Consider the following 24,054-nt stretch of genomic DNA (forward strand, 5'->3'; position numbering starts at 1 on the left):
TTTTGGGGGAAAATATTGAATATTTTATATTTTTGCCATAAAAAAAACAGGGTTTTCCTTGACAAAAAAGGGCATAGCACATAATATTATTTTTACAACTTTATGTCAACGGATAGATCTAAAGTTGATCCATGGATATTTTAGCATTGAAAGTAAAAAAAAAAAAAGATATCTGACTTGTTTTTAACACTTTAATGGCTAAACCTTTTAGTCCTAACATTGACCAAAAATGAGGGAAACCCTAATGGTTACAATAAATCTTGTATTGGTTTTGGAAATGAAAAATATCAAAATGGCCCCCGCATGCTTTCATTTTTTATTGTGCGGCCCTCAGTAGAAAGAGTGTGGACACCCCTTCGGTATTCTACACAAAAAAAACTCATTTTGGCTACACTGGTCAATCCCAAATTCTTTCGGATGACATATATGTTGGGTAAGAAGGACCACCAAGACAGAATAGCAATATTAAAATAATTTACTAAAGTCTGGAAATCACATGGACAAATGTGTGGTCAGATGAAACAAAATTTGAGCTGTTTGGCCACAATACCCAGCAATATGTTTGGAGGAAAAAAGGTGAGGCCTTTAATCCCAGGAACACCATTCCTACCGTCAATCATGGTGGTGGTAGTATTATGCTCTGGGCCTGTTTTGCCGCCAATGGAACTGGTTCTTTAGAGAGAGTAAATGGGACAATGAAAAAGGATTCTTCAGGACAAGCTAAAATCATCAGCCCGGAGGTTGGGTCTTGGGCGCAGTTGGATGTTAAAACAGGACAATGACCCCAAACACACGTCAAAAGTGGTAAAGGAATGGCTAAATCAGGCTAGAATGAAGGTTTTAGAATGGCCTTCCCAAAGTCCTGACTTAAACGTGTGGACAATGCTGAAGAAACAAGTCCATGTCAGAAAACCAACACATTTAGCTGAACTGCACCAATTTTGTCAAGAAGAGTGGTCAAAAACTCAAGCAGAAGCTTGTGGATGGCTACCAAAAGCGCCTTATTGCAGTGAAACTTGCCAAAGGATATGTAAGCAAATATTAACATTGCTGTATGTATACTTTTGATCCAGCACATTTGCTCACATTTTCAGTCGACCCATAATAAATTCATAAAAGAACCAAACTTCATGAATGTTTTTTGTGACCAACAAGTGTGTGCTCCAATCACTCTATCACAACAAAATATTGGAACTTCAAGACAGCCATGACATTATGTTCTTTACAAGTGTATGTAAACTTTTGATCGCGACTGTATGTCATCGGAAAGAACTTGGGATTGACCAGTGTGTTTTATTCCCTGAGAGGAAGACCGGTCGGACTCCACCCACCTCTGGTTCGCATAGACTGGTGAGCACCTTACATCACTTTTGAACAGTTTGTTTCCCTCACCTTCTCCAGCAGGAGTCCCGAGTATCTCAGTTTGTTCAGGAAGGTTTCCCTCCACTTGCTGTGGGCGGGGTTAATGGCTGTCGTCTCCTTGTCTGGGTCATTAGGCTCCTCCCACGCCAGGACGAAATCTGTCCAAGGTGCACACAGCGTCTGGTTACTAACAACAACACTGACCTCTGTTTATTCCAACACTACTGTAGCGTTTGCACGTTTGGACGTCAACGTGACCGTAAACATTAGCATTCGTGCTAAAGTCAGCGTAACATCCTAACCAGACCTACTCAGTGGCCTAGTGGTTAGAGTGTCCGCCCTGAGATCGGTAGGTTGTGAGTTCAAACCCCGGCCGAGTCATACCAAAGACTATAAAAATGGGAGGCATTACCTCCCTGCTTGGCACTCAACATCAAGGGTTGGAATTGGGGGTGAAATCACCAAATATGATTCCCGGGCACAACCACTGCTGCTGCTCACTGCTCCCCTCACCTCCCAGGGGGTGAACAAGGGGATGGGTCAAATGCAGAGGACAAATTTCGCCACACCTATTGTGTGTGTGACAATCACTGGTACTTTAACTTTTTAACTTTAACTTAACAATGGCCATTTGGATCTATAAACCCCGTTTCCATATGAGTTGGGAAATTGTGTTGGATGTAAATATAAACGGAATACAATGATTTGCAAATCCTTTTCAACCCATATTCAATTGAATGCACTACAGGACTACAGGCAGGCCAGTCTAGTACCCGCACTCTTTTACTATGAAGCCACGTTGATGTAACACGTGGCTTGGCATTGTCTTGCTGAAATAAGCAGGGGCGTCCATGGTAACGTTGCTTGGATGGCAACATATGTTGCTCCAAAACCTGTATGTACCTTTCAGCTTTAATGGCGCCTTCACAGATGTGTAAGTTACCCATGTCTTGGGCGCTAATACACCCCCATACCATCACAGATGCTGGCTTTTCAACTTTGCGCCTATAACAATCCGGATGGTTCTTTTCTATTTGGCCCGGAGGACACGACGTCCACAGTTTCCAAAAACAATTTGAAATGTGGACTCGTCAGACCACAGAACACTTTTCCACTTTGTATCAGTCCATCTTAGATGAGCTCAGGCCCAGCAAAGCCGACGGCGTTTCTGGGTGTTGTTGATAAACGGTTTTCGCCTCGCATAGGAGAGTTTTAACTTGCACTTACAGATGTAGCGACCAACTGTAGTTACTGACAGTGGGTTTCTGAAGTGTTCCTGAGCCCATGTGGTGATATCCTTTACACACTGATGTCGCTTGTTGATGCAGTACAGCCTGAGGGGTGGAAGGTCACGGGCTTTGCTGCTTACGTGCAGTGATTTCTCCAGATTCTCTGAACCCTTTGATGATATTAGGGACCGTAGATGGTGAAATCCCTAAATTCCTTGCGATAGCTGGTTGAGAAAGGTTTTTCTTAAACTGTTCAACAGTTTGCTCAGGCATTTGTTGACAAAGTGGTGACCCTCGCCCCATCCTTGCTTGTGAATGACTGAGCATTTCATGGAATCTACTTTTATACCCAATCATGGCACCCACCTGTTCCAGTTCCAAATAAGTGTTTGATGAGCATTCCTCAACTTTATCAGTATTTATTGCCACCTTTCCCAACTTCTTTGTCACGTGTTGCTGGCATCAAATTCTAAAGTTAATGATTATTTGCACAAAAAATTTTTTTTTATCAGTTTGAACATCAAATATGTTGTCTTTGTAGCATATTCAACTGAATATGGGTTGAAAATGATTTGCAAATCATTGTATTCCGTTCATATTTACATCTAACACAATTTCCCAACTCATATGGAAACGGGGTTTGCAAATTGTGATTGGTTCCTGGGAACACACAACAAAGGAGTCTCGCTGAAACTCTTTCACTTTCTTTTCTCAAACATCATCCTTGCCACACCTGTTTGGTCAGGACACGACAGCTAATATTGACTGAGCGCTGCGTTTGTTTGACTCACCGACCCGTGTCGCGCCATCGCTGAACACGTTTCTGTCCCGCAGCGCCACAGGAGCATTCTGGGGAAACATGCAAAGCTCAGTCAGGAGGGCAAATTTCATGATTAATTATTTGGTTTGTCTGGGTTTCGTCAACGTTGACGTTTGTTCTCCCACGACCTCGTGACTTCCTGCACTTAATGGTGCAATTGTTCTTCAAAACACAACACAATCTAGAGCCTCGTCGCACACTTCCTTTTCTAAATGAAGGCGGAAAAAACCACACCCAGTTTTATTTTGTAGGCAACTGCTAGCTGTTTGCGCTATGCTAACCCAAATAACAGCTTGACTTACTCAAGTTTGTGCTAAGCTAGCTGATGTTGGATGATTTAACCTATTCACCTAATAACTAGTTATCATATAAAACATTACATTGCAGCTTATTCAGCCATGTATACAGTTAATTAACATAGACTTACTCAAGTTTGTGCTAAGCTAGCCAGTGTTGGATGATTTAACCTTCTGTTCATAACCTTTATGGACAGAATTTCTAGGCGCAGTCAAGGCGTTGAGGGTATCTGGTTTGGTGGCTGCAGGATTAGGTCTCTGCTTTTTGCAGATGATGTGGTCCTGATGGCTTCATCTGGCCAAGATCTTCAGCTCTCACTGGATCGGTTCGCAGCCGAGTGTGAAGCGACTGGGATGGGAATCAGCACCTCCAAATCTGAGTCCATGGTTCTCGCCCGGAAAAGGGTGGAGTGCCATCTCCGGGTTGGGGAGGAGATCTTGCCCCAAGTGGAGGAGTTCAAGTACCTCGGAGTCTTGTTCACGAGTGAGGGAAGAGTGGATCGTGAGATCGACAGGCGGATCGGTGCGGCGTCTTCAGTAATGCGGACACTGTATCGATCCGTTGTGGTGAAGAAGGAGCTGAGCCGGAAGGCAAAGCTCTCGATTTACCGGTCGATCTACGTTCCCATCCTCACCTATGGTCATGAGCTTTGGGTCATGACCGAAAGGACAAGATCACGGGTACAAGCGGCCGAAATGAGTTTCCTCCGCCGGGTGGCGGGCCTCTCCCTTAGAGATAGGGTGAGAAGCTCTGTCATCCGGGGGGAGCTCAAAGTAAAGCCGCTGCTCCTCCACATCGAGAGGAGCCAGATGAGGTGGTTCGGGCATCTGGTCAGGATGCCACCCGAACGCCTCCCTCGGGAGGTGTTTCGGGCACGTCCGACCGGTAGGAGGCCACGGGGAAGACCCAGGACACGTTGGGAAGACTATGTCTCCCGGCTGGCCTGGGAACGCCTCGGGATCCCCCGGGAGGAACTGGACGAAGTGGCTGGGGAGAGGGAAGTCTGGGCTTCCCTGCTTAAGCTGCTGCCCCCGCGACCCGACCTCGGATAAGCGGAAGAAGATGGATGGATGGATGGACTTAATAACTAGTTATCATATAAAACATGACATTGCAGCTTATTCAGCCATGTATACAGTTAATTAACATACACTTACTCAAGTTTGTGCTAAGATAGCTAGTTATTGGATGATTTAACCTATTCACCCTAATAACTAGTTATCATATAAAACATTACATTGCAGCTTATTCAGCCATGTATACAGTTAATTAACATAGACTTACTCAAGTTTGTGCTAAGATAGCTAGTGTTGGATGATTTAACCTATTCACCTAATAACTAGTTATCATATAAAACATGACATTGCAGCTTATTCAGCCATGTATACAGTTAATTAACATAGACTTACTCAAGTTTGTGCTAAGCTAGCTAGTGTTGGATGATTTAACCTATTCAACTAATAACTAGTTATCATATAAAACATGACATTGCAGCTTATTCAGCCATGTATATCAGTGACGTGCGGTGAGGTTGATGGCTGGTGAGGCACTGACTTCATCACAGTCAGATTTACAAACATATGAACCCTAAAGAGTATCTTATTCACCATTTGATTGGCAGCAGTTTACGGGTTATGTTTAAAAGCTCATACCAGCATTCTTCCCTGCTTGGCACTCAGCATCAAGGGTTGGAATTGGGGGTTAAATCACCAAAAATTATTCCCGGGCGCGGCGCCGCTGCTGCCCACTGCTCCCCTCACATCCCAGGGGGTGATCAAGGGATGGGTCAAATGCAGAGGACAAATTTCACCACACCTAGTGTGTGTGTGACAATCATTGGTACTTTAACTTAACTTTAACTTTACACATACAAACTGTAGCACACAAAAAAGCACATTTAATAAAAAAACGTTATTATGGTCTTACCTTTACTTATAAATGCGCCGCTGTTGTGCTGGATTAATGCACCCCCTGACGGGAGTGTTATATCAACTAAAGCCCTCACTTCAACTTTCCACGTGCAAGATTGAATCTATTTAAAAAAGTGTAACCGAGGGTTTATAAATGTCGCCTATACTGTATGAAACTACAAAATAACAAACACTGAGGCTCCAGTTTACACGAGGACCACTTTATTTACCTTCTTTCAAAAACTTCCGCTCCACTCCAACGTGTCAAAATTCCGCTCTTAGCGCCTTCAAAATAAGAGCTCAAGGCATATACTGTATAACAGCGCATAACAGGAACTTAACATCACAAAGAGGAAAGCCCATAAAAATAGGTTACAAAAGTTATTTAATAAGAAGCCAAAAAGTGCAAAAACAATAATGTTCGTGTTGGAGGAGTTGTGAATTAGGTACACCTGCAGTTTGCAGGTGTACCTAATGTTGTGGCCCTGCAGTTATTCACAACTCCTCCAACACGAACATTATTGTTTTTGCACTTTTTGGCTTCTTATGAAATAACTTTTTTAAATAGATTCAATCTTGCACGTGGAAAGTTTAAGTGTGGGCTTTAGTTGATATAACACTCCCGTCAGGGGGTGCAAATTCTACGGCGGGGGTGCAGGAGGCGAGCCTCAGCCAGTGCGTCTTTTGCAGCCGTTTTATGATCGCTCAGCACAAGAAATACGTTACACATATACAGTTGTTGACAAAATACACTGTACATTATATACCTCAGCTAACTAAACTATGGAAATGTATAATATAATTCATATAGCAATACGGTCTCACTGCACAGCAGGCCAGCAGCTAGCCGAGTCATTGCGCAATCCATGTTGAGGCACTGAGTGACGTGCCTCAACTGGCTGCTGTTCACCGCACCGTCTCTTCTCAGTATTTGAACGGCAAATGTGAAAATTCAGCGATTTTGAATAAAAATAATCTAAAACTGGTAAAGTTAAATGGAAAATAACTTTATAGTATAATCACTGGATACATATAACAATTTAATATATATTTTCTTCTTTCTACATTTTTTTTCTTTCCATGATGGCAGGTGAGGCCCCGCCTCACCTGCCTCCAGTGACTGCACGTCACTGATGTATACAGTTAATTAACATACACTTACTCAAGTTTGTGCTAAGATAGCTAATTGTTGGATGATTTAACCTATTCACCTAATAACAAGTTATCATATAAAACATTACATTGCAGCTTATTCAGCCATGTATACAGTTAATTAACATACACTTACTCAAGTTTGTGCTAAGATAGCTAGTTGTTGGATGATTTAACCTATTCACCCTAATAACTAGTTATCATATAAAACATGACATTGCAGCTTATTCAGCCATGTATACAATTAATTAACACATCATTAGAAAGTGTACAGGTTGTTAGTGTTGTCAGAAAAAAAACAAGAGTTGATTTGTTGATACATTGAAGAGTCTTTGTAGGTGTTTGTGGCAAAAGGTTACAGAGATTAGGGCTGTCTTTATCAAATAGTGTTAGTATAATAACAATAATAATAATATTATTGAAAAAAATCAGCGTTCATCTTTGTTTTGTAGGTTAAAGCAGTGTTTCTTAACCATTGTTGGACCGCTGTTTCTCAGTTGTAATACACTTTTCCACCACTTGTGGCTGTTAGAATAATTGTTTGTAAGTTATCACAAAAAACTTTGTGTTGAAATGAGTTCCAGGCAAGAAGACAAAAGCTGTCTTTGAAACCTACCAAGAGTAAGGCTTGTAAAACTCCACTGTGTAGGGGGGGAAAGCAAGATGAAGGTGTTCCTGTGTTCTTTCATGTATGGTAATCAACAGGAAGATATTGTTCTAACCCAAGGACTTCAAAGCGGAGAGATGACAGGATCTGCCCAATTTCCAGACGACCTCTTTTTGAAGTATTTTACAAACCTCTTTTTGAACTATTTTTATGGACCTCTTTTGGAACTATTTTACGAACTCTTTTTGAACTGACCTTTTCTGTGAATTATTTACGACCTTTTCTGTGAACTTTTTGCGACCTTTGTCCTTTGGAAAGAGCGGTGGTCAAGTGGTCGGGGAGGTTCCAAAATAAAAGAAGGAGGCGTGCAATCTTTTGGCAGAGCGTGCTGAGATACTGTACAAGGGTACAGTGTACAGACGACTCTCCTCAATATTGAGTCCAAATTGAATTCTGTCTCTGTTTAATTATTTGCCTCTTGTCTTGTTTAATAGATGTCATCAGTGTTCGAACCTGACAGTGGCAGTAACGACAATGATTCAAAAACGACATTTTCCCGATTCAAAAGGATTCTCTATTCATTCAATACATAGGATTTCAGCAGGATCTACCCCAGTCTGCTGACATGCAAGCAGAGTAGTAGATTTTTGTAAAAAGCTTTTATAATTATAAAGGACAATATTTTATCAACTGATTGCAATAATGTACATTTGTTTTAACTATTAAATGAACCAAAAATATGACTTATTTTATCTATAAAATATTGGACACAGTGTGTTGTCAAGCTTATGAGATGCGATGCAAGTGTAAGCCACTGTGACACTATTGTTAATTTTTCTTTTTTTTAAAATAAATGTCTAATGATAATGTCAATAAGGGATTTTTAATCACTGCTATGTTGAAATTGTAACTAATATTGATACTGTTGTTGATAATATTCATTTTTGTTTCACTACTTTTGGTTTGTTCTGTGTCGTGTTTGTGTCTCTCAATTGCTCTGTTTATTGCAGTTCTGAGTGTTGCTGGGTCGGGTTTGCTTTTGGAATTGGATTGCATTCTTATGGTATTGCTGTGTATTGTTTTGTTGGATGGATTAATAAAAAAAAAAAAAAAAAAAAAAAGAAAAATAAAAAATAAATAAATCGATTTTTTAAAAATGAGATTCGCGATTCGAATTTGAATCGATTTTTCCTCACACCCCTAATATATATATATATATATATATATATATATATATATATATATATATATATATATATATATATATATATATATATATATATTGGCACTCCACACAAGTCAATAACATCAACACAATTTCCCAACTCATATGGAAACAGGGTTTGTATGTATATATATATATACACACACACACACACACACACACACACACACACACACACACACACACACACACACACACACACACACACACACACACACACACACACACACACACACACACACACACACACACACAGGTAAAAGCCAGTATATTAGAATATTTTGAAAAACTTGATTTATTTCAGTAATTGCATTCAAAAGGTGTAACTTGTACATTATATTTATTCATTGCACACAGACTGATGCATTCAAATGTTTATTTCATTTAATTTTGATGATTTGAAGTGGCAACAAATGAAAATCCAAAATTCCGTGTGTCACAAAATTAGAATATTGTGTAAGGCTAATACAAAAAAGGGATTTTTAGAAATGTTGGCCAACTGAAAAGTATGAAAATGAAAAATATGAGCATGTACAATACTCAATACTTGGTTGGAGCTCCTTTTGCCTCAATTACTGCGTTAATGCGGCGTGGCATGGAGTCGATGAGTTTCTGGCACTGCTCAGGTGTTATGAGAGCCCAGGTTGCTCTGATAGTGGCCTTCAACTCTTCTGCGTTTTTGGGTCTGGCATTCTGCATCTTCCTTTTCACAATACCCCACAGATTTTCTATGGGGCTAAGGTCAGGGGAGTTGGCGGGCCAATTTAGAACAGAAATACCATGGTCCGTAAACCAGGCACGGGTAGATTTTGCGCTGTGTGCAGGCGCCAAGTCCTGTTGGAACTTGAAATCTCCATCTCCATAGAGCAGGTCAGCAGCAGGAAGCATGAAGTGCTCTAAAACTTGCTGGTAGACGGCTGCGTTGACCCTGGATCTCAGGAAACAGAGTGGACCGACACCAGCAGATGACATGGCACCCCAAACCATCACTGATGGTGGAAACTTTACACTAGACTTCAGGCAACGTGGATCCTGTGCCTCTCCTGTCTTCCTCCAGACTCTGGGACCTCGATTTCCAAAGGAAATGCAAAATTTGCATGGTTGGGTGATGGTTTGGGGGTGCCATGTCATCTGCTGGTGTCGGTCCACTCTGTTTCCTGAGATCCAGGGTCAACGCAGCCGTCTACCAGCAAGTTTTAGAGCACTTCATGCTTCCTGCTGCTGACCTGCTCTATGGAGATGGAGATTTCAAGTTCCAACAGGACTTGGCGCCTGCACACAGCGCAAAATCTACCCGTGCCTGGTTTACGGACCATGGTATTTCTGTTCTAAATTGGCCCGCCAACTCCCCTGACCTTAGCCCCATAGAAAATCTGTGGGGTATTGTGAAAAGGAAGATGCAGAATGCCAGACCCAAAAACGCAGAAGAGTTGAAGGCCACTATCAGAGCAACCTGGGCTCTCATAACACCTGAGCAGTGCCAGAAACTCATCGACTCCATGCCACGCCGCATTAACGCAGTAATTGAGGCAAAAGGAGCTCCAACCAAGTATTGAGTATTGTACATGCTCATATTTTTCATTTTCATACTTTTCAGTTGGCCAACATTTCTAAAAATCCCTTTTTTGTATTAGCCTTAAGTAATATTCTAATTTTGTGACACACGGAATTTTGGATTTTCATTTGTTGCCACTTCAAATCATCAAAATTAAATGAAATAAACATTTGAATGCATCAGTCTGTGTGCAATGAATAAATATAATGTACAAGTTACACCTTTTGAATGCAATTACTGAAATAAATCAAGTTTTTCAAAATATTCTAATTTACTGGCTTTTACCTGTATATATATATATATATATATATATATATATATATATATATATATATATTAGGGCTGCAACCAACGATTCATTTGTCGATTATTACTTCAATTAATCGATTAATAATCGGATAAAAGAGACAAACTACATTTCTATCCTTTCCAGTATTTTATTGAAAAACAGCATACTGGCACCATACTTATTTTGATTATTGTTTCTCAGCTGTTTGTACATGTTGCAGTTTATAAATAAAGGTTTATAAAAAAAAATTGCCTTTACGCATGCGCATAGCATAGATCCAACGAATCAATGACTAAATTAATCGCCAACGATTTTTATAATCGATTTTAATCGATTAGTTGTTGCAGCCCTAATATATATATATATATATATATATATATATATATATATGAAAAAAATGAATAAAATAAAAAATAAATAAATCGATTTTTTAAAAATGAGATTCGCGATTCGAATTTGAATCGATTTTTCCTCACACCCCTAATATATATATATATATATATATATATATATATACACATATATATATATATATATATATATATATATATATATATATATATGTCTTAATAAGGTTATCAAAAAAATAGTGCTCGATACCGTAGTAGAGCGCAATATATGTATGTGTGGGAAAAAAAATCACAAGACTATTTCATCTCTACAGGCCTGTTTCATGAGGGGGGGTACCCTCAATCATCAGGAGATTTTAATGGGAGCATTCGCATACCATGGTTTATATAGGGCACAGAGTGGGTGGGTACAGGCTGGCGTAGGGGCGTGGTGATTGGCTCATGTGTTACCTAGGAGGTGTTTCCGTCTATGGCGGCATGCTGTTACAATTTCGCTGCGCTTGTTGAGGGATGACAGGTCTGGACGGTAAATAATAAACAGTTTCTCTTTCAAGCATAGGTTGCATCTTTTATTACCACTATTGTAAGGTGTGCTGGATGCAAGAATTTGCCATGTTATTGAATATTCAACATTATTGTCTTTGAGGTCCCAAATGTGTTTGCTGAGTTCTGTGGTATTTCGCAGGTTTTGGTTCCTGAAAGAAGCCTTGTGATTGTTCCATCTGGTTTTGAATTCTCCCTCGGTTAATCCTACATATGTGTCGGATGTGTTAATGTCCTTGCGTATTACCTTAGATTGGTAGACAACTGATGTTTGTAAGCACCCCCCGTTGAGAGGGCAATCAGGTTTCTTTCGACAGTTACAGCCTTTGTTGGCTTTGGAGTCGCTCTGTCCGGGGGCCGACGGCTCATTTGCAATGGTTTTGTTGTGGTTTGAGATGATTTGTCGTATATTGTTCATGCAGCTGTAGCTCAATTTAATGTTGTTCTTGTTGAATACTTTTCTTAGGGTGTTCTTAGGGTGTTGTCAAAGTATTCGTCGCCTTGCATAGGAGAGTTTTAACTTGCACTTACAGATGTAGCGACCAACTGTAGTTACTAACAGTGGGTTTCTGAAGTGTTCCTGAGCCCATGTGGTGATATCCTTTATACACTGATGTCACTTGTTGATGCAGTACAGCCTGAGGGATCGAAGGTCACGGGCTTAGCTGCTTACGTGCAGTGATTACTCCAGGTTCTCTGAACCCTTTGATGATATTACGGAGCGTAGACGGTGAAATCCCTAAATTCCTTGCAATAGCTGGTTGAGAAAGGTTTTTCTTAAACCGTTCAACAATTTGCTCACGCATTTGTTGACAAAGTGGTGACCCTCGCCCCATCCTTGTTTGTGAATGACTGAGCATTTCATGGAATCTACTTTTAAACCCAATCATGGCACCCACCTGTTCCCAATTTGCCTGTTCACCTGTGGGATGTTCCAAATAAGTGTTTGATGAGCATTCCTCAACTTTATCAGTATTTTTTGCCACCTTTCCCAACTTCTTTGTCACGTGTTGCTGGCATCAAATTCTAAAGTTAATGATTATTTGCAAAAAAAAAAAAATGTTTATGAGTTTGAACATCAAATATGTTGTCTTTGTAGCATATTCAACTGAATATGGGTTGCAAAGGATTTGCAAATCATTGTATTCCGTTTATATTTACAGCTAACACAATTTCCCAACTCATATGGAAGCAGGGTTTGTACCAAAATATATGACACTGAGTTGTATACCTACTAAATTAATGAAAAAAATGTAGCATGCTAATGTTATGCTAACTGTAATATAAATGTCAAGTACAATAACATATTACAGGCATCGTTTGTCAAGTAACAAAATATTTGACGCTGTGGTGTATACCTGTATAATTAGCACAAAAAAAAACTAGCATGCTAATACTAGAATGCTAGCGATTGGGTCGTTAATAAAATAGCTACGGACCGCACCTTGGACACCCCTGCTCTAAAAACCTCTCCCGCATGGACAAACAAGACTTTTTTGATTGATTGATTGAAACTTTTATTAATAGATTGCACAGTTCAGTACATATTCCGTACAATTGACCACTAAATGGTAACACCCGAATAAGTTTTTCAACTTGTTTAAGTCGGGGTTTCACGTTAATCAATTCATGGTAAGGGTTGGGTTAGTCCAGGGGTCGGCAACCCGCGGCTCTAGAGCAGCATGCGGCTCTTTAGCGCCGCCCTAGTGGCTCTCTGGAGCTTTTTCAAAAAATGTATGAAAAATGGAAAAAGATAAGAGGAAAAAAAATCTATTTTTTGTTTTAATATGGTTTCTATAGGAGGACAAACATGACACAAACCTCCCTAATTGTTACAAAGCACACTGTTTGTATTAAACATGCTTCACTAATTCGAGTATTTGGCGAGCGCCGTTTTGTCCTACTAATTTTGGCGGTCCTTGAACTCACCTTAGTTTGTTTAGATCAGGGGTCGGCAACCCGAAATGTTGAAAGAGCCATATTGGACCAAAAATTTAAAAACAAATCTGTCTGGAGCCGCAACAAATTAATAGCCATGTTACATACAGATAGTGTGTCATGGAATTAAGAGGACTTAAAGGAACATCAAATATAGCTACAAATGAAGCATAATGATGCAATATGTACATATAGCTAGCCTAAATAGCCTGTTAGCATCGATTAGCTTGCAGTCATGCACTGACCAAATATGTCTGATTAGCACTCCACACAAGTCAATAACATCAACAAAACTCACCTTTCATGCACAACATTAAAAGTTTGGTGGACCAAATGAGACAGAAAAAGAAGTGGCATAAAACACGTCCTAGAAAGTCGGAGAAAGTTATACATCTAAACAAACTAAGGTGAGTTCAAGGACCGCCAAAATTAGTAGGACAAAACGGCGCTCGCCAAATACTCGAATCAGTGAAGCACGTTTAATACAAACAGTGTGCTTTGTAACAATTAGGGAGGTTTGTGTCATGTTTGTCCTCCTACAGAAACCATATTAAAACAAAAATAGATTTTTTTCCCCCCTCATCTTTTTCCATTTTTCATTCATTTTTTGAAAAAGCTCCAGAGAGCCACTAGGGCGGCGCTAAAGAGCCGCGGGTTGCCGACCCCTGGTTTAGATGTATAACTTTCTCCGACTTTCTAGGACGTATTTTATGCCACTTATTTTTTTGTCTCATTTGGTCCACCAAACTTTTAAGGTTGTGCATGAAAGGTGAGTTTTGTTGATGTTATTGACTTGTGTGGAGTGCTAATCAGACATATTTGGTCACTGCAAGCTAATCGATGCTAACAGGCTATTTAGGCTAGCTATATGTACATATTGCATCATTATGCTTCATTTGTAGCTATATTTGAGGTTCCTTTAAGTCCTCTTAATTCCATGACACACTATCTGTATGTAATATGGCTATTAGTTTGTTGCGGCTCCAGACAGATTTGTTTTTGTATCTTTGGTCCAATATGGCTCTTTCAACATTTCGGGTTGCCGACCCCTGATCTAAACAAACTAAGGTGAGTTCAAGGACCGCCAAAATTAGTAGGACAAAACGGCGCTCGCCAAATACTCGAACCAGTGAAGCATGTTTAATACAAACAGTGTGCTTTGTAACAATTAGGGAGGTTTGTGTCATGTTTGTCCTCCTATAGAAACCATATTAAAACAAAAAATAGATTTTTTTTCCTCTTATCTTTTTCCATTTTTCATACATTTTTGAAAAAGCTCCAGAGAGCCACTAGGGCGGCGCTAAAGAGCCGCATGCTGCTCTAGAGCCGCGGGTTGCCGACCCCTGGGTTAGTCGTACCAACTCAACAAAGACGTCGCGTCTAACTTGGTGCAAATAGTGAAAGTGTAACCTATTTTTATGGGCTTGCCTCTTTGTGATGTTGATTAAGTTCCTGTTATACAGTATATGCCTTGAGCTCTTATTTTGAAGGCGCCGAAGAGCGGAAGTGGTGACACGTGTTGGTGGAGCGGAGGTTTTTGAAAAAAAAAAAGGAAATTAAGTGGTCCTCGGTGTAAAAGTGGAGCCTCCGTGTTTGTTATTATGTAGTTTTATACAGTATATGTTGAGTTCAAAGAAGAAAAAAGTTACCATGGCGAAGCTTCCATTGCTGATGTCTGGCTTGGTTTCCAAGGTGATCAGAGCAGAATTGTTCACCTCCCGCTCCCTCTTCATTTTCATCGTCCTGGGCCGGGAAACAAGCACCACTTCCTGTCTGTCACCGTGCCGCTTTCTGACGTCTCGACGCTGACTTTTCTCTAGCCAAGAATCAACTTGATGACATCAAAAGTACCGACTCACCGCTCACCCTGGCCAGTCCTCCGGTGGACGAGGATTCGGGTGGGAGCAGTTCTCAGGCGGACCGGTCCGGGAGTGGACTAATCCTCAAGTGGGTGAGTCCTCAGGTGGACATGTCTTCAGGTGAGATAACAGCTGTTGTGACTTCAGCAGTGGACCCCAGTCTGCTTACTAGCCCCGCCCATACACAGGCCCCGCCCACCTATTTCTGATTGGGCCTTTTTAATGTAGAGGGGTTGGACGTGTGCGAGTGAGGGACACACCCACAGGACACAGTTTATAAGTGTCCTATAAACAGCGCCCTCTGCTGGCCTGACTGTGACATTAAGTAGTTCTGCATCTTCTCCTGGTTCTTCTTTGGCCTTGGAGACTCTAAATGTTATAGTTATTTGAATGACTCTTACCATAATATGTTACGTTAACATACCAGTTGGTTATTTATGCCTCATATAACGTACACTTATTCAGCCTGTTGTTCACTATTCTTTATTTATTTTAAATTGCCTTTCAAATGTCTATTCTTGGTGTTGGGCATACTTGCCAACCCTCCCGAATTTTCCGGGAGACTCCCGAAATTCAGCGCTTCGCCCGAAAACCTCCCAGGACAAATAATCTCCCGAAAATCTCCCGATTTTCAGCCGGCGCTGGAGGCCACGCCCCCTCCAGCTCCATGCGGACCTGAGTGAGGACAGCCTTTTTTTCACGAGGGAGGACAACAGGGTGACAAGAACTAAATCATCCAGACTAGAGATACATTGTATTATTATGTTTATCTTACCTAGAAATAAATATATTTATTAATGTAAAAAAAACAAAACTAAATAAATATTTACTACATTTTGCTAAAAACATCAAAATTAATTGTATTTTTATTTGTATTTTTTCTGACTCCTAATTTCAGCCATAGAATTATACCGGTACATTAAAATAAACATATTTGAAATAGTTAATTTTAAATTATCTTAATAATTCATTTAAAATGACCATATTTAATTATTAAAATAATTGCTTGTTTATCAACAACTTTAGCATTTTATTCATTACATTTTGAAGCTCTCAGAAGCCAAGTTATGTTATATTCATGTTATATTTATACAAGTTTGAAGTATCAATTATCTAAACACAGTTTTGTTTGCATATTTTCAGGATGTAGATATCTATATATATATATATATATATATGTATATATATATATATATATATATATATATATATATACACAGTATATATATGTATGAAATACTTGACTTGGTGAATTCTAGCTGTCAATATACTCCTCCCCTCTTAACCACGCCCCCAACCACGCCCCGCCCCACCACCGACCACGCCCCCACTCCCACCCCCCCACCTCCCGAAATCGGAGGTCTCAAGGTTGGCAAGTATGGTGTTGGGTCTAATCAAATAAATTTTTCCCAAAAATGCGACTTATACTCCAGTGCGACTTATATATGTTTTTTTTGCTGGCTGGCCAAAGGCGCAATAATCACAAGCTGACAACTAGCACACTAATCGCTAGCTGGCAACTGGCACGCTAATCGCTATCCAGCAGCAAATACCCTAAATGTTAGCTGGCAACTGATGTGCTAATCACTATCTAGCAACTACCATCCGAATCTTTAGCTAACAATTGGCGCACTAATTGAAAAAACTACCACGCTAATCGCTAGCTGGCAAAAGTCTCACTAATCGATAGCTGACAACTAGCACGCTAATTGTTAGCTGGGAACTGCCGCGCTAATTCACTAGCTAGCAACTACCATCCGAATCTTTAGTTAACAACTGGTACGTTAGTCGCTAGCTGACAACTGGCCCCCTAATCGTTAGCTGGCAATTAGAGTACTATACGCTGGCTATCTTAAGTGCTAATTATTCATTTGAATTATTCATGTTTTGACACTGTCATTTCTAAACTACACTGCAATAAAGATTTGAAATGTGTGGACAAATTGAAAACTAAAAAAATTTGATTAAAAAAAGTCTACTAAGTTAAAAAAAAGACTACTAAGTAAAAAAAAGTCTACTAAGTAAAAAAGACTACTAAGTAAAAAAAGTCTACTAAGTAAAAAAAGACTACTAAGTAAAATAAAGTCTACTAAGTTAAAAAAGATTACTAAGTAAAAAAAAGTCTACTAAGTAAAAAAGACTACTAAGTAAAAAAAAGTCTACTAAGTAAAAAAAGACTACTAAGTAAAAAAAAGTCTACTAAGTTAAAAAAAGACTACTAAGTAAAAAAAAAGTCTACTAAGTTAAAAAAGACTACTAAGTAAAAAAAATCTACTAAGTAAAAAAAGACTACTAAGTAAAAAAAAGTCTACTAAGTAAAAAAAATCTACCAAGTATTTCCAGAGCCTGCAGTACTCGGGGTGACCTGTGGAGCTGGCGAGTGAAACAGGAGCGGAGTCTGGACTCAGATTGTAAGAGTTCATATTTCCATCATCACAGTGACGTCATCAGGAAGAGAGTTACATGAAAGTATGAAATCTTCATCGTCATCTTCATCAGTCCAAAGAGGTGACGTCCACCGCGTCCATCTTCTTCCCAGACAGGAAGTAAATACCGTAGCCGCTTCATTAACACCTCGTTAAAACTAATCCGCATCCACTTTTAATTCAAGCGCCACGCTCACGGACAGACCAAGCCACGCCGGCAGGCGCGCCTACCACACCTCGCAGCGCCTGCCGGTGTTCATGGGCGTGCCCGAGGGGCAGTTAAAATGGCGGCTGAAGTCCGGAGAGTTGGTGAGCGTGCCGATGACGCGGTATCGAGGCGGGCTGTGGGGGTCGGTCACCAAGCCCTCGTGAGCGCTCTCCGGCGTTCGAACCGAGCACCACACCTGGTAAACAGAGCGGGTCCTTGGTCACGCCCCAGAGACTTTCTCCGGTAAACAACGTGTCCTGGTCCTCACCTGAGCAAAACCAACGAAGAAGAGCTGGTCGTTGGTCAGGTTGACAGCAGGGAGTCTCTTCTCGTCTCCGTTCTTGTGGACCCACATCTGGTAGGCCTGCAGACAAACAACTCTTCACTCAGATCAGGCACACAATAACATTTATTTGTGGCTGATTAATATTATTATTGTCATTATTATCATCATAATTTTTAATATTATTACTATTATTGTCTTTATTATTATCATCATCATCATTATTATAAATTGTTTATATTATTACTATCATTGTCTTTATTATAAACATTATTACATCATCATTATTATTATTATCATAATTTTTTATATTATTACTATCATTGTCTTTATTATTATAAACATTACATCATCATTATTATCATCATCATTATTATCATTTTTAATAGTATTATCTTTATTATTATAATCATTATTACATCATCATTATTATTGTAATTATTAATATTATCAGCATTATTATTATTATTATATCAACATTTTTATTATTATTAATATTATTGTCTTTATTATCACCATCATTATTATTATCATCATTATTATTATTATCATCATTTTTAATATTATTACTATCATTGTCTTATTATTATAATCATTATTACATTATCATTATTATTGTCATATTACTATCATAATTATTATTATCATCATTTTAATATTATCACCATTATGAATATTATCATAATTATTCATGTTAACACTATTATTGTCTTTATACACGTCTTTATACACGTCTTTATACACGTCTTATCATCATAGTTATTGTCATTGTTATTATCATTATTATTATTATCATTGTTATAATTATTATTGTCATTATTAGTATCATTATTATTACTATTGTCTTTATTATTATCATCATTATTATTACTTATTATTGTCATTATTAGTATCATCATTATTACTATTACTATCATTGTCTTTATTATAATCATTATTATTGTCATTATTATTATCATCATTATTATCATCATTTTTGATATTACTATCATTGTCTTTATTATCATCATTCTTATTATTATTATCATCATTATGAATATTATCATCAGGTAAAGTACCAATGATTGTCACACACACACTAGGTGTGGCGAAATTATTCTCTGCATTTCACCCATCACCCTTGATCACCCCCTGGGAGGTGAGGGGAGCAGTGAGCAGCAGCGGTAGCCGCGCCCGGGAATTATTCTTGGTGATTTAACCCCCAATTCCAACCCTTGATGCTGAGTGCCAAGCAGGGAGGTAATGGCTCCCATTTTTATAGTCTTTGGTATGACTCGGCCGGGGTTTGAACTCACAACGTACTTTAACTTTTAACTTTAACTTAACTTTTAACTTAACTTAACTCAGTGGCCTAGTGGTTCGAGTGTCCGCCCTGAGATCGGTAGGTTATGAGTTCAAACCCCGAACGAGTCATACCAAAGACTTTAAAAATGGGAGCCATTACCTCCCTGCTTGGCACTCAGCATCAAGGGTTGGAATTGGGGGTTAAATCACCATAAATTATTCCCAGGCGTGGCCACCGCTGCTGCTCACTGCTCCCCTCTCCTCACAGGGGGTGATCAAGGGTGACGGGTCACATGCAGAGAATAATTTCGCCACACCTAGTGTGTGTGTGACAATCATTGGTGCCGAATTTGATAAAAACGGTTTTATTATGCCATATCTAAAAACCGAAAATCTTTAAACCTTGGCCCCAAATAACCGCGTGCCACGGGCCGCCCCTGATTGTGATTAGCGAAGACATATTTGTGTAGTTCCGGTTTCATCGTCCCTGCGCCCCCGTGTGCGGTGTTTTCGCGTCTCCGCGCGGCGAGTCCAGGTCACTAACGTTGTAGGCGGCCTTCAGGCCTCCGTTGTCGGCGATGTTCTCCCCCAGCGTCTGTTTCCCGTTGACGTGCTCGCCGTTGACCGTGTAGCTGTTGTACTGGTCCACCATGCACTCAGTCTTCTGCCGGAAGGCGTCCACAGACGAGTTCCGCCACCACGGCTTCAAGTTGCCCTCCTTGTCGTACTCTCGACCTGCGCCCAGTTCAGAGTGTCGCTCGTTTTGTCTTCGGTCTTTGCAACCCCCCCACCCGGGGCCCGGTCCCGCACTCACCTTGGTCGTCGAAGGCGTGCGTGAGCTCGTGGCCCATGACCACCCCGATGCCCCCGAAGTTCAACGCCCTGCAGCAAAGACACACAAAACAGTGCACAAATGGAGTACCGGTCCGCGAACCGGACTTCGCCGAAACGAAGCATGGTAACTAGAGATGTCCGATAATATCAGCTTTTCACACACACAAGTGAATGAAAGGCATATTTGGTAAACAACCATACAGGTCACACTGAGGGTGGCTGTATAAACAACTTTAACACTGTTACAAATATGCGCCCACACTGTGAACCCACACCAAACAAGAATGACAAACACATTTCGGGAGAACATCCGCACCGTAACACAACATAAACACTCAATGTTTCAATCAATGTTTATTTATATAGCCCTAAATCACAAGTGTCTCAAAGGGCTGCACAAGCCACAACGACATCCGCGGCTCAGCGCCCACATCAGGGCAAGGAAAAACTCACAACCCAGTGGGACGTCGATGAGAATGACTATGAGAAACCTTGGAGAGGACCGCAAATGTGGGTAACCCCCCAACCCTCTCTCTAGGGGAGACCTGGTGCAATGGACGTCGAGTAGGTCTGACATAATGTTGTGAAAGTCCACTCCATAATGGATTTAACATAATAGTGAGAGTCCAGTCCATAGTGGATTTAACACAATAGTGAGAGTCCAGTCCATAGTGGATCTAACATAATAGTGTGAGAGCCCAGTCCATAGTGGATCTAACATAATAGTGTGAGAGTCCAGTCCATAGTGGATCTAACATAATAGTGAGAGTCCAGTCCATAGTGGATCTAACATAATAGTGAGAGTCCAGTCCATAGTGGATCTAACATAATAGTGAGAGTCCAGTCCATAGTGGATCTAACATAATAGTGAGAGCCCAGTCCATAGTGGATCTAACATAATAGTGTGAGAGTCCAGTCCATAGTGGATCTAACATAATAGTGAGAGTCCAGTTCATAGTGGATCTAACATAATAGTGAGAGTCCAGTCCATAGTGGATCTAACATAATAGTGTGAGTCCAGTCCATAGTGGATCTAACATAATAGTGTGAGAGTCCAGTCCATAGTGGATCTAACATAATAGTGTGAGTCCAGTCCATAGTGGATCTAACATAATAGTGTGAGAGTCCAGTCCATAGTGGATCTAACATAATAGTAAGAGTCCAGTCCATAGTGGACCTAACATAATAGTGTGAGAGTCCAGTCCATAGTGGATCTAACATAATAGTGTGAGAGTCCAGTCCATAGTGGATCTAACATAATAGTGAGAGTCCAGTCCATAGTGGATCTAACATAATAGTGAGAGTCCAGTCCATAGTAGATCTAACATAATAGTGAGAGTCCAGTCCATAGTGGATCTAACATAATAGTGAGAGTCCAGTCCATAGTGGATCTAACATAATAGTGAGAGTCCAGTCCATAGTGGATCTAACATAATAGTGAGAGTCCAGTCCATAGTGGATCTAACATAATAGTGTGAGAGTCCAGTCCATAGTGGATCTAACATAATAGTGTGAGAGTCCAGTCCATAGTGGATCTAACATAATAGTGTGAGAGTCCAGTCCATAGTGGATCTAACATACTAGTGTGAGAGCCCAGTCCATAGTGGATCTAACATAATAGTGAGAGTCCAGTCCATAGTGGATCTAACATAATAGTGTGAGAGTCCAGTCTATAGTGGATCTAACATAATAGTGAGAGTCCAGTCCATAGTGGCTCTAACATTATAGTTAGAGTCCAGTCGATAGTGGATCTAACATAATAGTGTGAGAGTCCAGTCCATTGTGGATCTAACATAATAGTGAGAGTCCAGTCCATAGTGGACCTAACATAATAGTGTGAGAGTCCAGTCCATAGTGGAATTATTATATTATGTTAGTCCATAGTGGATCTAACATAATAGTGTGAGAGTCCAGTCCATAGTGGATCTAACATACTAGTGAGAGTCCAGTCCATAGTGGATCTAACATAATAGTGAGAGTCCAGTCCATAGTGGATCTAACATAACAGTGAGAGTCCAGTCCATAGTGGATCTAACATAATAGTGAGAGTCCAGTCCATAGTGGACCTAACATAATAGTGTGAGAGTCCAGTCCATAGTGGATCTAACATAATAGTGAGAGTCCAGTCCATAGTGGATCTAACATAATAGTGAGAGTCCAGTCCATAGTGGATCTAACATAATAGTGTGTGAGTCCAGTCCATAGTGGATCTGGCATAATAGTGTGAGAGTCCAGTCCATAGTGGATCTGGCATAATAGTGTGTGAGTCCAGTCCATAGTGGATCTGGCATAATAGTGAGAGTCCAGTCCATAGTGGATCTAACATAATAGTGAGAGTCCAGTCCATAGTGGATCTAACATAATAGTGAGAGTCCAGTCCATAGTGGGGCCAGCAGGAGACCATCCCGAGCGGAGACGGGTCAGCAGTGCAAAGATGTCCCCAACCGATGCACAGGCGAGCGGTCCACCCCGGGTCCCGACTCTGGACAGCCAGCACTTCATCCATGGCCACCGGACCAAACACAACAGAACAAATACCAAGAACCCCTTGCAGCACTAACTCTTCCGGGACGCTACAATATATACCCCCCCCGTCCACCTCAACCTCCTCATGCTCTCTCAGGGAGAGCATGTCCCAAATTCCAAGCTGCTGTTTTGAGGCATGTTAAAAAAAATAATGCACTTTGTGACTTCAATAATAAATATGGCAGTGCCATGTTGGCATTATTTTCCATAACTTGAGTTGATTTATTTTGTAAAACCTTGTTACATTGTTTAATGCATCCAGCGGGGCATCACAACAAAATTAGGCATAATAATGTGTTCATTCCACGACTGTATATATCGGTATCGGTTGATATCAGAATCGGTAATTAAGAGTTGGACAATATCGGAATATGGGCAAAAAAGTTATTATCGGACATCTTCAATAGTAGCGACTTCAAAGACTTCAGGGGTAGGAAAAAGAGACAAACTGACTTGGGGTGATCTCGAGCGTAGAACGGAGCTTGAAGGATCCCGGCTGGGAAGACGATGCCGTTCTTGGTGGGCATGTAGTAGGCGTTGACTGTGGGCGGAGTCATGCTCCACCTGGCGCCAGGCGGGAGGAGACAAGGGGAGGAAAAGACAATCTTCAGTGGTTTGATGTCTGCTGTGTGTCGCCTGTTCTCCAAAAGTAGACAAGCAGTATAAAGTTCCTGTGTCTGTGTCGTAGCGGTCCAAGGGTGCGTGTTTTGCCCATAAGCCCGGAGGCCAACAGAGACAACATCCCAGGTGTTCTCCGAGAAGGCGGAGAGGGTTTCAGAGCGTCTTTAGTCTCGCTGGGATGTTCACAGCACGACCTTGCCAAGACCACTTGCAAAGGGAGCCCAATTGTAGGTCAGGATTGTTTTGGTTGGGGCGGGCAAACATTCCAGTGGATAAGCCTGGTCTAATTCTTCATTCTGGCTCTCAAATCATAATTTGGCCTTGCAGAGCGGTAAGCTTCTCCGATAGTAGGGTAGTAGTGTGTAGTAGTGTTTTGTATTGTGTAGTAGTGTTTTACAGTATATTAGTGTGTTGTAGTGTAGTAGTGTGTTGTAGTGTAGTAGTGTGTTGTAGGGTAGTAGTGTGTTGTAGTGTTTTACAGTATATTAGTGTGTTGTAGAGTAGTAGTGTTTTGTAGTGTAGTAGTGTGTTGTAGTGTAGTAGTGTGTTGTAGAGTAGTAGTGTTTTGTAGTGTAGTAGTGCGTTGTAGTGTAGTAGTGTGTTGTAGTGTAGTAGTGTGTTGTAGTGTAGTAGTGTGTTGTAGTGTAATTGTCTGTTGTAGTGTAGTAGTGTGTTGTAGAGTAGTAGTGTTTTGTAGTGTAGTAGTGCGTTGTAGTGTAGTAGTGTGTTGTAGTGT

General features: G+C 40.5%; 2 protein-coding genes across 2 annotated transcripts in view; both read right to left on the reverse strand.

Annotated features, from left to right (window-relative positions):
• The window catches only part of ano7 (anoctamin 7), a 61,550-nt gene extending 46,045 nt beyond the window's left edge, over positions 1–15,505 (reverse strand). Inside the window, exons 1-4 of the mRNA XM_061972443.1 lie at positions 15,137–15,505; positions 14,927–15,020; positions 3,383–3,440; positions 1,393–1,520 (exon numbers count right to left, since the gene is read on the reverse strand). Coding sequence (XP_061828427.1) covers positions 1,393–1,520; positions 3,383–3,440; positions 14,927–15,016 — 276 coding nt within the window. The 5' untranslated portion in view covers positions 15,017–15,020; positions 15,137–15,505. The remainder of the gene's footprint in view (positions 1–1,392; positions 1,521–3,382; positions 3,441–14,926; positions 15,021–15,136) is intronic.
• A 2,028-nt stretch (positions 15,506–17,533) lies between these two features.
• ece2b (endothelin converting enzyme 2b) overlaps positions 17,534–24,054 on the reverse strand; it is a 44,621-nt gene continuing 38,100 nt past the window's right edge. Inside the window, exons 15-19 of the mRNA XM_061972448.1 lie at positions 23,151–23,261; positions 20,152–20,219; positions 19,882–20,072; positions 18,039–18,134; positions 17,534–17,966 (exon numbers count right to left, since the gene is read on the reverse strand). Of these exons, the coding sequence (XP_061828432.1) occupies positions 17,790–17,966; positions 18,039–18,134; positions 19,882–20,072; positions 20,152–20,219; positions 23,151–23,261 (643 nt within the window). The 3' untranslated portion in view covers positions 17,534–17,789. The remainder of the gene's footprint in view (positions 17,967–18,038; positions 18,135–19,881; positions 20,073–20,151; positions 20,220–23,150; positions 23,262–24,054) is intronic.

This window comes from Nerophis lumbriciformis, linkage group LG17 (assembly GCF_033978685.3).
Source record: "Nerophis lumbriciformis linkage group LG17, RoL_Nlum_v2.1, whole genome shotgun sequence".
Taxonomy (NCBI): Eukaryota; Metazoa; Chordata; class Actinopteri; order Syngnathiformes; family Syngnathidae; genus Nerophis; species Nerophis lumbriciformis.